This window comes from Heterostelium album (genome assembly GCF_000004825.1).
Source record: "Heterostelium album PN500 unplaced genomic scaffold PPL_scaffold9, whole genome shotgun sequence".
NCBI classification, from domain to species: domain Eukaryota; phylum Evosea; class Eumycetozoa; order Acytosteliales; family Acytosteliaceae; genus Heterostelium; species Heterostelium album.
The window spans coordinates 902,797-919,428 of NW_008805071.1; the positions used below are offsets into that span (position 1 = coordinate 902,797).

The following is a 16,632-nucleotide window of genomic DNA, read 5'->3' on the forward strand; positions in this document are numbered from 1 at the left end:
AAAAAAAAATGGTCGTTTTCAACAATGAAAATACATTCAATCAATAATCATATACACACCTTATTATAATGATAAAAACATCTTTTTATAAAATGTACATCTACTTATATATATTAGTTATACAAATCAACATCAATGAGAAATTTGTTTAAATTATTATTAAATTCAAAATGAGTGTTATCGTCGTTGAATCAACCAAATTTGTTAACTTACCATCAAAATTATCTTTAATTTTAGTTTGGTAGATAGATTTATCTATGAACTAATTATTATAATAATTATAAATTAACTCCAACTGACTATCTTATTTATTAAAATATTTATATATATATGTTATGTTATTATATTCAATAAATTTTAATAATAATATAAAGTTAAACAAAATTGTTTTATTTTTATTGTTTGTTTTGTTATTTAATTTTAGTAATAACAACAATAGCATTAGAAATGTAGTTTCTTCACAATCCGTTGAAATCTCGTCATCAAATGACATTAACAATAATAATAGTTCATATAAAATAAATAATGATAATAATAATAATAATAATATTATTGTTATTGATAATTTAAATATTTCATCAAATTATTCATCTTTCGATATAACTTTATCACCATTACCATCATTGTCATCATCAAATTCACTAGCATTAAACCACTCAGATTCCGACTCTGACTCATTTTTTTCTGAAGATGAGAATAGTGAAGATAGTGAATTAATTACAATACTAAAAGAAAATGTCAAAGGAATTCAATCGGTAGATTGTGAGTCCATAACTTCCAGAACTTCTTGTGATTTGTTTGCTCCGATGTGTAGCTATATTACTTTCACCAGTTGCTGTGGTGAACTTCGTGGCTATTGTGTAAGTATGGAGCGCGATGATCTCTGTCGGAATGAGATGTCCTGTGGTTTGGACACCGTCACAAACGACACCATTGAGTTATGGACTACTTGCTATCCAAAAACAATCAGACAGTTGGAACAACCGAATATCAGTTGTGAACACTGTCCCAATGGCTGTGAGTATATCGATCCACCTGGTGGACCGTCATGTACTCGTTCTCCTTGCTGCCCGAAGATTCCACGTTGTCTGCTATCGAGTGAGCACAAAGTTCAACAACTGACACTTACCACTTGTAATGATTTCCAGTGTTTCAATGGATTGCATTGCCAGATGTTAAATGGTGTTCCAACATGTGTGCCGTCGTCTTGTAGCAACTTTCAGTGTCTGGGTGCATTCCACTGTGTTATGATAGGTCAAAGTCCAACTTGTGTTCCAAATCAAGCATATAATCCACCACCTCCACAACAACAACAACATTACAATAATCAACCTACACAATTAACATGCCAACTTCTTCATTGTTTAATGAACTTTCAATGTGTAATGTTAAATGGAGTACCTACTTGTGTTCCACAATATCAACAGCAACAATATCAACAACCACAATATCAGCAACCACAATATCAGCAACCACAATATCAGCAACAACAATATCAGCAACCACAATATCAGCAACCACAATATCAACAACCACAATATCAGCAACCTACTCAAGTAAATTGTCAAACTTTACATTGTTTAAATAACTATCAGTGTATAATGATAAATGGTGTACCTACTTGTGTTCCACAACAGCAACCGCAACAACAACCACAATACATTCCAAATTTTGTTATAACACCACAACCCCGACCACCTGTTACTTATCCACCACCTATTTATATTCCACCGCAGTCAACACCAATTCCTACACAATATGCACCATCAACACCATATCCTACTCCCCCGGAAGCTACACATCCACCTCAGTTGGTAAACGGTCGTTTTAATTTCGACTTACTAAAGGCATGCGACAAGGTTTGTCCAACAAACTTTTTTTGTAGGGAGATTATGGGTTTTCCAACGTGTATTGCTATTGGAAATAATATTCATTTACAGTCGATATCTACATGTCAGAACTCACTATGTCCAACTGATATACCGACTATCTGTCTCAACTATAGTCTTCCAACATGTGTTCCCATCAATGAGCCTTTTCCACCAGTCGCACCAATTGGACTCAAATGTGGTTCAGGATATTGTCATCCATCTGACCGATGTTATAATTGGCCTAGTTACTCTGGATGTGTTCCAAGAACAAGTAAGTCCAAATGAATCAATACATTAAAATCAATGTTTATTAATATGTTTTTAAATTGATAGTGAACTGTGAAGAATATCAATACCCAGAGTGCCAGCAGAATTCACCCGTATGTCAATGGACCTACATGAAAGATTGTTGTGGAAAAACTAAATTCTATTGTGCCAACAACATGGCATCAAGTGGCGGTTGTAGTTCGGAATACTATTGTGCAACTATGCCAAACAATCAGACCTACAAGGTAATCACCAATTGTAAGCCATTGGAAGCACACGTATTCAGAGTACCTTATAGTATGTATATTTAATATATACAAATAGTTACAATTTGATATTAACTAAAATGATAAACAGAGAAATGTGAAGAAAATACATGTCCACCTGGTTACGCTTGTTCATTACAAAAAGGAGAGAGCGATTGTATTGATACCTGTTGTCCATTGGTACCTAGGTGCATTGAGCTGCCAAAACCAACACCTTATATTCCACCAATAATAATGATACCACCAATTCCCAAGACATTACCACCTTTCACTTTTGTACCACGAAGTACACCAGCACCTACACCCTCTGAAATATATCATACAGTACCACAGGTAATACCTCCTTTACCACCGTTGCCACACAGAACTCAACCTCCAACTCATCCACCAGCACCACCAACACCACCACCAACACCACCACCAACACCACCACCAACACCACCACCAACACCACCACCAACACCACCACCAACACCACCACCAACACCACCACCAACACCACCACCAACACCACCACCAACACCACCACCTACACATCCACCAACTCTACCACCAACTCCGCCACCAACTCCGCCACCAACTTCGCCACCAACTTCGCCACCAACTCCGCCACCAACTCCGCCACCAACTCCGCCACCAACTCCGCCACCAACTCCGCCACCAACTCCGCCACCAACTCCGCCACCAACTCAAGCACCTACTCCTCCACCAACACAACCACCGACACCTACACCTACTCAAACACCAACACCAACATTTCATGTTCAAAGACCGCCTATGTCTCCAAATCCAACTGTATTTTCGGAGCCATCTGATAATAATGTTGTCAATCTTGAAGGTATTTCTATTTTTGACCATCAACCAGCAGCGGTTTCTGCTTCACATTCCAAACCGCCTAGCCAAAGTGAAATGCCTATTGTTATGACAACAGGTTTAATTCAAAATATTGGTGATAATCCAACTACAAAAGAACCATATAATGTAGCTCAGATCTCAACAGTTAATTTGACAGTAGCACCATCCTTATCAGGTAGTGGTTCCCCCGAGGTTATTCATGATGATACTACTTCAAATCAACAACAGACATCAAGTTTACAATCATCTTCTCCCCTTCATGCTCCCCAACCAAAGAATCCATATAATAATAATGGCCAAATCAATCAAATTTATCCTACAGCAACACCTGACTCTACCATAGCAACTTCCCCAAAGACAACGAGTTCTCCAATTTTCTCACCAAATACCAACGAAAATGGAAATTTACAACCAATAACTTCAATTGGTTCCAACACAGATACACATTTACCAAACATCAAGTCAAATCAAACATCAACACCAAAAAGGCCGGAAACTTTGACTAATCAATCACCTACTGTCATTACACAACAGCCTGATACTGCTATTAATATCTCCAATCAATCAAATAGCGCATCACCATTAAATCAATCACCAACATCGAGTAATAATAATCTCACAAGACCATTTACCAGTCCAGATTTTACTACCTCAACACAAGAAACAATACATGCACCAGAAGACACATCAGAACCAACACCTCATACACCAATTCGTTCAATTCCAGTTAATTCTCCTCCACCAAGTGAAGTTCAAATCCATGTTGGTTCGGAGCAAATCCTCACATCTAATGTATACATCATTCCAACCTTTACACCCAAACCAGCCAATAATGATTCATCAGAGTTTGGAATTTTTGACTTTGACTTTGAAAACATCTTTCATACAAAACAAAATGAAACATCATCAAGCCCTATATCACCACCTGCTGCTACAACTGGTCATCTTACCGAACCACCTATTCCTCCAAATAAGCATTTTCCTCGAACCAGTGATGTTCAACAATCTAATAGTCCAATAGATTACAATTCAATAACAACTTCTACACCTTTCACAATTGGAGGTAAAGTCATCTTTTAATTAAATAAGTACATATGTTACAGTCTACTAATTACTTTTATGCTATTTTTAAATTTAGATGTAGTTACAGAGAATCAACCTAGATTACCAAGATTAACAACTTTATCAGAAACATTAACTGCAACTACAGCAACAAATGGAATAACTACTACATTTATAGATTTAACATCTTCTATTTTATCAACTTCAACAGCAATAGCTACAAATGGATATCCTAAAGAACCATTATCTTCACAAACTTCAAGTTTTAAACCAACATCACATTCAATTTCAACGTACATGACTGCTGCAAGTACAACAACAACAGAAATTTATACAAATCATCAAGATGAATCACTATCAAAGGTTCCTCAAAGTCCAAAATCAACTACAGGTACAACATATGCATTGTCTGAAACATTAAAATCTACATCAACAATATTTCCAGCAATTCAATCATCTACTTATACATCATCCATTCCTAATCAATCAAATACTCCAAGATTCTCTCCAATTCCACCACCTTTTACATCTGTCGTTACAACCTCTGATTCTTTTACAACAGCAACCATAGGTTCAAGTCAAACGCCAAATCCATCAATATCATATAATCCAGATGAAACACTTTCTTCTGTTCCAAAGCAACCAAAAGTACCATTAACTATCTCAAACTTAGTATCAACAGTGTCAACTACAGTTTTACCTGCATCTTCAGATATTGCGTCCATCTCCACCACAGCATATCAAACAACAAATATACCAAAGTTTTCCACTGATATTATCACAAGTTTACCAAATCCAAAAGCAACTGATACATTAACTACAAGTTCAAGTACAGCACTCCCCAATACAAATAATCCAGATGAATCTCTTTCCTTTGTTCCACAGATACCAAAAGTACCATCAACTTCAACAACAACTCCTAATAATCGTTTGACTACTGGTACAACTTTTGTACAAACTAATCCTACAACAAGCAATATCTATCAAAGTGAAACACAATCTCAGGCACCAAAACAACCAAATGGATCTTTGCCACCAAACATAGTTGATGGAATAGCAAAAACATCAATACCGAGTACTCTCTCAACTTTATCTGTTTCATACAATCTAGATGAAACACTTTCATATGTTCCTCAACAACCAAAGGTTCCATCAACACTTTCCAGTCCTGTTAAACCAACCACCACAATTTCAACTACTGTTTTACCATCTTCAGATCAAACTGCTGTTGCAACGACAATGACAACAAGTTTAACAACAGGTCCACAAACACCATCACCTTCAATCCAAACACCACCAAAAACACCACCACAACCAACAAATTCAATTTCATCTTCTTCACCGTCATCATTGTCTTATAATCCAGATGAATCACTTTCCTATGCTCCACAACCAAAATTACCCTCAACACTCTCCAGTCACGTGAATCCAACTACAACCATGTCAACCACATTATTACCAACAACATCATCTCAAACATCGACAACAATATCTTCTGCCAATGGTTTTATGACAACCGTACAAACACCATCTCCAAATTCATTACCACCACAACATCAAACAACAAACGCACCATCATCAATATCCACAACATTAACATCATCGTCGGTTTCTTACAATCCAGATGAAACACTTTCATTTACTCCTCAACAACCAAAAGTACCATCAACACTTTCCAGTTCTGTCAAACCAACCACCACAATGTCAACAACTATTTTACCATTACCGTCAGATCAAACTGCTGTTGCAACAACAATGACAGCAGGTTTAACAACAGGCCCACAAACACCATCACCTTCAATTCAAACATCACCAGAAACACCACAACCAACAAATTCAATTTCATCGACTTCATCATTGTCTTATAATCCAGATGAAACCCTTTCCTATGCTCCACAACAACCAAAATTCCATCAACACTTTCCAGTCCTGTGAATCCGACTACGACCATATCAACAACATTTTTACCAACAACTTCAGCACAAACATCGACAACAATCTCTTCTGCCAATGGTTTTATGACAACCGTACAAACACCATCTCCAAATTCATCACTACCCCACCAACAACCAACAAACGCACCATCATCAATATCCACATCTTCAACATCATCGTCGGTTTCATACAATCAAGATGAAACACTTTCATTTATTCCACCACAGCCAAAGGTTCCATCGACACTTTCCAGTCCTGTTAAACCAACCACCACAATGTCAACAACATTATTCCCTATTTCTTCAGACCAAACTTCAACAACTATATCAACTTCTTTAACAAGTTTAACAACAGTTCTCCAAACACCATCACCTTCAATTCAAACATCACCAGAAACACCCCAGTCAACAAATTCAATATCAACTACAACATCATCGTCATCCTCACAATATCATCAAGATGAAACAAATTCATCTGGTTCACAACAACCAAAATCACCATCAACTCTCTCAAGTCCCGTGAATCCAACTACAACCATGTCAACCACTTTATTACCAACAATTCCAGCTCAAACAATAAATAACATAGCATCTACCAATGGTTTTATGACAACTGTACAAACACCATCTCCGAGTTCATTACCACCACAACATCAAACAACAAATACACCATCATCAATATCCACAACATTAACATCATCAGTTTCATACAATCCAGATGAAACACTTTCATATGCGCCACAACAACCTAAAGTACCATCAACACTTTCCAACTCTGTCAGACGAACCACCACAATGTCAACTACTGTTTTACCATTACCGTCAGATCAAACTGCTGTTGCAACAACAATGTCATCAAGTTTAACAACAGGTCCACAAACACCATCACCTTCAATCCAAACACCACCAAAAACAACACAACCAACAAATTCAATTTCAACTTCCTCACTACCATCAGTATCAGATGAAACCCTTTCCTATGCTCCACAACAACCAAAATTACCATCAACCACTTTATTACCAACAACATCAGCTAAAATATCAACGACAATATCTTCTGCCAATGGTTTTATGACAACCGTACAAACACCATCTCCAAATTCATTACCACCACAACAACAACCATCATCAATATCCACATCTTCAACATCATCGTCGGTTTCTTACAATCCAGATGAAACACTTTCATTTATTCCACAACAACCAAAAGTACCATCAACACTTTCCAGTCCTGTTAAACCAACCACCACAATTTCAACTACTGTTTTACCATCTTCAGATCAAACTGCTGTTGCAACGACAATGTCATCAAGTTTAACAACAGGTCCACAAACACCATCACCTTCAATTCAAACACCACCAAAAACACCACAACCAATAAATTCAATTTCATCTTCTTCACCGTCATCAGTTTCCTATAATCCAGATGAAACCCTTTCATACTCTCCACAACCAAAATTACCATTAACAATCTCTAATCCCGTGAATCCAACTACAACCATGTCAACCACTCTATTGCCAACAACATCGGCTCAAATAACAACTACAATATCTTCTGCCAATGGTTTTATGACAACCGTACAAACACCATCTCCAAATTCATTACCACCGCAACAACAAACAACAAACCCACCATCATCAATATCCACATCTTCAACATCATCGTCGGTTTCATACAATCCAGATGAAACACTTTCATTTGTTCCTCAACCAAAAGTACCATCAACACTTTCCAGTTCTGTCAAACCAACCACCACAATGTCAACAACATTATTCCCTATTTCTTCAGACCAAACTTCAACTACAACCATGTCAACCACATTATTACCAACAACATCATCTCAAACATCGACAACAATATCTTCTGCCAATGGTTTTATGACAACTGTAACACCATCTCCAAATTCATTACCACCACAACATCAAACAACAAACGCACTGTCAACAATATCCACATCTTCAGCATCATCAGTTTCATACAATCCAGATGAAACACTTTCATTTGTTCCTCAACCTAAAGTACCATCAACACTTTCCAACTCTGTCAAACCAACCACCACAATGTCAACAACTATTTTACCATTACCGTCAGATCAAACTGCTGTTGCAACGACAATGACAACAAGTTTAACAACAGGTCCACAAACACCATCACCTTCAATTCAAACACCACCAAAAACACCACAACCAACAAATTCAATTTCAACTTCATCATCACCATCAGTATCAGATGAAATACTTTCATATACACCACAACCAAAATTACCATCAACTCTCTCTAATCCCGTGAATCCAACTATGACCATGTCAACCACTTTATTACCAACAACTCCAGCACAAACATCGACAACAATCTCTTCTGCCAATGGTTTTATGACAACCGTACAAACACCATCTCCAAACTTATTACCACCACAACAACAACCATCATCAATATCCACATCTTCAACATCATCGTCGGTTTCATACAATCCAGATGAAACACTTTCATTTGTTCCTCAACCAAAAGTACCATCAACACTTTCCAGTCCTGTCGAACCAACAACGGTAAAATCAACTACGTTGTTACCTACTCTCTCATACCAGACAGCTATTGCAACAACAATATCAACTTCTTTAACAAGTTTAACAACAGTTCTCCAAACACCATCACCTTCAATTCAAACATCACCAGAAACACCCCAGTCAACAAATTCAATATCAACTACAACATCATCGTCATCCTCACAATATCATCAAGATGAAACAAATTCATCTGGTTCACAACAACCAAAATCACCATCAACTCTCTCAAGTCCCGTGAATCCAACTACAACCATGTCAACCACTTTATTACCAACAACATCGATTCCAACAATAACTAGTATTGATAGCACAGGTTTTATGACAACTGTACAAACACCATCTCCGAGTTCATTACCACCACAACATCAAACAACAAATACACCATCATCTATATCCACAACTCTAACATCATCGTCTGTTTCTTACAATCCAGATGAATCATTGTCATTTGCTCCGCAACAACCAAAAGTACCATCAACACTTTCCAGTTCTGTCAAACCTACCACTACAATGTCAGTAACTACATTATTACCAACAATTTCATATCAAACTACATCGGATATGCATTCAACACTTTCGTCCTCACAACAACCAAGGTTACCATCTATCATCATTACAACTTTATCAAACGGTCAAACTTCTACTACAACAGATGAATTGTCTATTATATCAACAAGTTCGCCAACCAACCAACTTACAACTACATCAGGATATCCCCAAACATTAAATTCACAAACAACAGTTATTGGATCATCGCCAACTCCTTCAAACATTCAACAAGATGCCTTAGCTACACACATAACTTACACAAACAACTTAACTTCATCTTTAGCTAACAATCCAACATCTATAAATGGAATTTCAACAACCTCAAAACAACCTTCATCGACATCACCTAATCCAACACCAATTTCATACAATCCAGATGAATCATTATCATTTGTTCCACAACAACCAAAAATACCATCACTCGCAACCACAGATTCGAGCTTATCGACAGGTACAGGTACCACACCAAAACCGTCAATTGAAACAACTCGTTCGTCAAACGACCAACCTACCACAAATCCGAGCAGAACAACACATACACCGTCAGAACTTGCAACCACACAAAAGCCAGTTACTTCCTACCTCCAATCTACTACTCTTGATACAGGTATTTATCAAAGTATACTTTTACATTTCAAAAACTAATATACATCTTTATCACAATCATCTACAAAATCAGGAACTACTTCACCATTAATGAACGCCCAAACACAAGGAATATCAACAATCAATGGATTTTCATCAACCTCAAAACAACCTGACTCACCCTATTCATCTCATTCCCAATCACCAACAACCACAACCACAACAAACACAAATACAAATCAAACACCTATTCCAACACCAATATCATATAATCCAGATGAATCACTATCATTTGTTCCTCAACAACCAAAATCTCCATCACCTGTGATAACATTAACCCCAGTAACCGAAGTAGCAACAAACCAACTAACAACCACAACCTTAACAAATTCAGCAACAATACCAATTTCTACTTTAACCAATCAAAATATAAATTATCCACCCACCACATCATTAACTATAATATCTTTACCCAATGATGGTAATTCTACTCTGAGCAATCCCACAAATATATCATTTTCGTCAAATGGCGTAAATCCAGCAACTAACAAACCAACAACAACAAATGGAACGACATCCTCAACAAAAAACAACCCATCGATTCCCATCTTCTCAATAACTACAACAACAGGTACCAGTCAAACACCAATTTCATACAATCCAGATGAATCATTATCGTTTGTTCCACAACAACCAAAAGTACCATCTCTTGTAACCAACCCGTCTACATCAACGGAATTGGGACAACAATCAACAACAACTTCTGGTATTCCTCAAAGTTATCTAACAGGAAGTAATACACATGAAATGACAACTTCACCAAATACATTTGGAACAACACAAACAACAACAACCACGAATTTAGCACCAATATCGTCAACACAAACAACTACAGGCACAACCACAGTAGCACAAGCACAGCCAACAACAATATCATCTACTCCCTCTCAAACAACTAGAAGCACATATGTAGCTTCAATAACAAATGGAGTGAATACAACTTCTCCAAATGTTGGTCAAGATACCACATCTAATGAACAACCAAAGTTAACTTTTGGAACAACCAATTCTCCAATGCCAATTGCAACAACGGGATCGCCAACTACTCATATAACAACATCACCATCATCATCAGCAACACCTTCAAATAATCAACCAGAGTCAACAACCACAACAATTTATTCGGCAACCAACAAACCTTCATCTACAATAAATGTATCTGGAACAACCAATCCAACATCTATAAATGGAATTTCAACAACAATTTCACAACAATCTTCATCGACTTTACCTAATTCAACACCAATTTCAAACAATCCGGATGAATCATTATCATTTGTTCCACAACAACCAAAGGTACCATCACCTGCAACAACAATATCTTCAACAACACAAACACCAACAAACCAACCAATACCTACAACCACAACAAACTCAGCAGCAATTCCAATTACTTCAAACAAACCAACAACATCATCTGCATCCACATACTCAGGTATATCAACAGGTAATGGTATCACACCAACACCAAGTTCAAACGGACCAACCACCCAATCAACAACATCACCAAATTCACAAACTACACTTTCATCAATAACATCAACAAATGGAATGACATCTCAAACAATTAACAACACAAACACTTCAACCAATCCTGATCAACCAAAAGTGTCTTCATATACAACAACCAATGCTCCTACTTCATTGAATACATCAATAAATCAAATGATAACAACATCACCACAAAGTTCGAATTCACTAAATTCAAATTTTGCGAAAGGAACTGCTCAGCCAACAATAGATAATCCATCAAACTATCCTTCTTCTTCAACAATAGGTACCAGTCAAACACCTATATCATTGAATCCAGATGAATCATTATCATTTGTTCCACAACAACCAAAAGTACCATCACCTATAACCACTCCATCCTCTACAACAGAATTGGGACAACAATCAACAACAACTTCTGGTATTCCTCAAAGTTATTTAACAGGAAGTAATACACATGATAAGACAACTTCGCCAACTTTACCAAATACATTTGGAACAACACAAACAACAACAACCACGAATTTAGAACAAATATCGTCCACTCAAACAACCAAAAGCACAACCACATTAACTCAAACACAACCAATAAATGTAGCCTCCAACACTCTATCTACATCATCTCCAACAAATGGAATTAGAACAACATCTCCAAATTTTGGACAAGTTACTACATTTGCAACTCAACAACCACAATCAACAAATCCAACAACCAATGCTCCATCTTCAAGTTCTTTGGATATTCCACCAACAACAATGCAAGAATTTTCAACAACCTCGTCACCAAAATCGACTCAGTCATCAAATCCACCAATTTCAAATATTCCAAACGAAACTCTTTCGATTGTTCCACAACAACCTATACCATCCAATTCGACAACCAATTCTCCAATTTCCTTGACAACTTCACCATCAAAAACACCCTCAATTAACCAACAAGATTCAATTGCTTCGACAACCAACAAACCTTCATCTACATTAAATCCATCTTCAATAAATGGAATTTCAACGACAACATCAAAACAAACATCATCCACATCACCACCCAAATCTATTTCAACACCAATATCATACAATCCAGATGAATCATTATCATTTGTTCCACAACAACCAAAGGTACCATCACCTGCAACAACAATATCTTCAACAACACAAATACCAACAAACCAACCAATAACTACAACTACAACAAACTCAGCAGCAAATCCAAACACTTCAAACAAACCAACAACTTCACCTAATTCAAACCCTGGTTTACCTCAAAGTTATCTAACAGGAAGTAATACACATGAAATGACAACTTCACCAAATACACAAGCACAATCTACACATTCATCATTGCCAATACAAACAACCACAAGCACAACCACATTAACTCAAACAAAACCTCCAAATATATCCAATGCACCAACAACAGGTTCTGTTCTACCATTGAACTCTTCACAAATATCTCCTCCAACAACAACCAGTGAACATACAAGCAACCAAATTTCAAGTCAAACAACAAACCCGAATGTATCTCCAATGACCAATACAACAACTCCAGTTGGACAAGATACCACATCCACATCTACTCCACAACCAAAATCATCAAATGAAGTAACCAACTCTCCTACTGTTATAGCAACAACAAGATCACCAACAAATCAAATTACGACAACAGAATATGTTACTCCACAAACAACAAATACAGAACCAAAAGGTACAATGATAGGAACAACTAAATCTTCAACAAACAACCTAACAACATCACCATCATCATCATCAACTGCTCCTTCAAATAACCAACAAGATTCGACAACCAACAAACCTTCATCTACAATAAATGCATCTGGAACAAACAATCCAACATCTATAAATGGAATTTCCACAACAACTTCAACGACATCACCTAATTCAACACCAATATCACACAATCCAGATGAATCATTATCATTTGTTCCACAACAACCTAAAATACCATCACCTGCATCAACATTGGGAACGACTTCACAAAGCAGTCCACCAATTCAGTCTATGCAAAGTACCACATCAATGATGAACACACAAGGATTGTCAACCATCAATGGACTATCATCAACTTCAAAACAACCATACTTATCCATCATATCTCCTACAACAACCACAACCGCAACAGCATTATCAATTTCGGGCAAACCTAATGAATCATTATCATATTCATCAATCAATGGAATTCCTCAGACACCCTCCCTTTCTTCAGAAACCACTTCACCTCATACAACTTCGACTTCTCCAAATCCAATAGGTAACTAAACAATTATTAAAGTTGTTGCATAATTCAATATGTTAACATTATTTTTTTTTAATATTCACGAACAAATCAATCAGATCAGTCATCACTTTATGGATTTTCAACTATGTTAATATCCGCAACATCAAGTACCACATCATCAATACAACAAACTCTTTCACAGACACCAATAACAACAGTAAATCCACAACAACCAAAAGTAGACAATCTTGTAACAACAATCTCTACAACCACTAGTTCACAAACTTCTGCAATATATTCTACAACTTTGTTACAATCCTCAACAACTTTTATATACCAAACAGAAAAACCTTTACCTCCATATGTTCCAGCAACCACAGGTATTTCCACTTCACCAGTATCCTACAACCCAGATGAAACACTTTCATTTGTTCTCGAACAACCCAAAGTACAATCTTCTTCAAAATCAAGTACAGTTTCATATAATACAATAGTAAAATCAACTTCAACTACAAATCCAGCTACTCCCATCCCTTTAACGACAGGAATATCTACACAATCAAATTCAGTAGGTCCTTTACCAACAATGAGTACAAACCAACAATCATTATCATCACTACATTCAACAGTCACATCTACAACAATCATCTCAGTACTTCCTTCTACTCTATCTACAAGTTTAGGATTAAATACTATTAATCAACTTGTTGGTACAACAGCTTTACAATCAAATACCCAATCACAACCATCAACACCAACAAACAATGTATCTCCTGCATTTTCAACTCCAACACCAAGAGATCCAACCTTAGCTTCAACAATTTATTTAATACCATCACACACCATATCACATCCTACAAATCCTACTCATACACCATTATCAACAACACCATTACCATCCTCTGGCTCAAGGGTAAGTGCGGAGAACACATCACCTGCATACTATAGTCCAATACAAATAACACCATCACAACCACCTCACGATGTCAATTCACAGCAACCTCTGTCGTTCAATCCAGACGAATCTCTAGGATTCGCTCTCAATAAACCAAAGGTTTCATCTAAACCAAATTCTCCAATAGATCAAGGGTTAGTCCATCCAATAACCAATAGATCATACAACCCACCCCAGTATATTGGCCAAATTTTACCAGAACCCAAAGACAAATACTCTAAACCTCCTTTTACCCAATCAGGTATGTGTTTCGTTTTTAAATTTTATTTTAATGTAAAACTAATTTTAAGAATCTAGATTTAGATAAAAATGATTAAAAGCCAATTATTTAATAAATCATTATGATTTCCTTGCTGCTCTTTTATTATTTAGGTTGTATCCAAATGGTATTCATCAATAAAGTTTTATAATCTTTTAACAAGCACATTAAAAAATAATTACAGAATTTAATAATCAATTTGAAATAAACAAATAACAATATATACCAAACGATAGTTTATCTTTTGATGAAACCTATTTTATCATTTATTTGCTTCTAAAATGTTTTTAAAAAATAATATCTATCAAGTCATCGATAGGTGTGATCACCATTTTTATAGTCAAATTGATTAGACACCTCCAATTGAGTTGTTCTAAAAATTAATGAATTAATCAAAGATTAGACCAATTGATGTTGGTTGATTGGTTGAATGAGTGAATAGGTGTGTTGATATGGTTTTAAATAATGAATGATTAAGAATATAAAATCATCGATCCTCTTTTGTCTTTAACTATAGTTAGTAGTTAAAATATTTATACAAAACAATTTACCAAATAATTACTGAGGTGTTCAATGCATTGAGCTTTGGAAGTAGATAGTGGAGGAATTGCATCACTTTCAGGGTTCTACAATGATTTAATCGATTAATTGTCGCTAAACTGTCATCTCTGGACCAGAAAAAGATGCTATTCGTTCCGACAACAGATCCTATATGTTCTTCAGCACATTAAGTTAAGAAAAGCAAAAGAGAGTCAAAGAATTCAATTTCCTTTTTATACCACTTTATTTAAAGTTTATTTCAGATTGTTTTATCGATCATTATCGTATATGCTACCCATTGTTATACAACTTGTCCACATCACGTTGCGTAGCAAAACTAATTGAACAGAAAAAGTATTCATCCTTTTTCTCGTACAGTGTTGTTTAATGAATACGTCAACATTAGATGGTAACGTAAGATACTGTCACTACCCTTTTGATGTCTACACTCAATTTTAAAGGTCTTGATAGTGGAAATATTGTAATTGCTGTTGTCAGCAGATACAACTACTTGTGTACCAATTTGTTTGATTTCGATCTCAAAGCAACTGAATTCACTACGACATACAATGTCAAAAATCAATGTGTCGCCGGTAGAAATGGATCAGTTGTACTTTCCAGTTTCTATGGAACTAAAGCTGCCGATGCCATCTATACTTTGAATGGAGTTCAAGTTAGTAATTCATTGTCTCTCGGTGTAGGAAACTATTCAATCGTTTCAGACGTTGCCTCTGGAACATGTAAATTCGCTCTCCAAACATTATTGACTGTTGAAAGTAATATTATCAATTCAACAATCAACTCACCATCATGTGGAACCATCAACATCGTTTCAACAGCATCACTTAATTATTAGTTTAACTCTTTAATTATTATATTCATCAATAACTCTGTGATCACCACCTTGAAGAATACCAATAGATACACATTCAACAATCTTAATGGTGCCGATTATTTGATCAGAATCACTGAAATCTCTGGATGTCAATCAACCACACCTGTCACTGTAAATGGTTGTCAAGTTCCAACCACAACAACCGCAACATCATCAACTACCTCTGACCCTATCAATAACTCAAATAGAGTGATTCCATCACTTTTGCTTTTTATTATTGTTTTGCTCGTTTTATTAAATTAATT

The 16,632-nt window shown here is 36.1% G+C and overlaps 2 protein-coding genes across 2 annotated transcripts; both read left to right on the forward strand.

Annotated features, from left to right (window-relative positions):
- Positions 1-170: 170 nt before the first annotated feature.
- Positions 171-6,256, forward strand: PPL_08880 (uncharacterized protein; the record flags this gene model as incomplete). The annotated part of the gene is made up of 6 exons (XM_020579679.1): positions 171-241; positions 425-860; positions 1,149-2,142; positions 2,205-2,435; positions 2,496-4,322; positions 4,398-6,256. 6 exons carry the CDS (start codon positions 171-173, stop codon positions 6,254-6,256), a joined length of 5,418 nt encoding a protein of 1,805 aa, XP_020430354.1.
- Positions 6,257-6,339: 83 nt separating this feature from the next.
- Positions 6,340-16,348, forward strand: PPL_08881 (uncharacterized protein; the record flags this gene model as incomplete). Its single annotated transcript, XM_020579680.1, has 4 exons — positions 6,340-9,976; positions 10,049-13,771; positions 13,855-14,934; positions 15,954-16,348. 4 exons carry the CDS (start codon positions 6,340-6,342, stop codon positions 16,346-16,348), a joined length of 8,835 nt encoding a protein of 2,944 aa, XP_020430355.1.
- Positions 16,349-16,632: the final 284 nt, after the last annotated feature.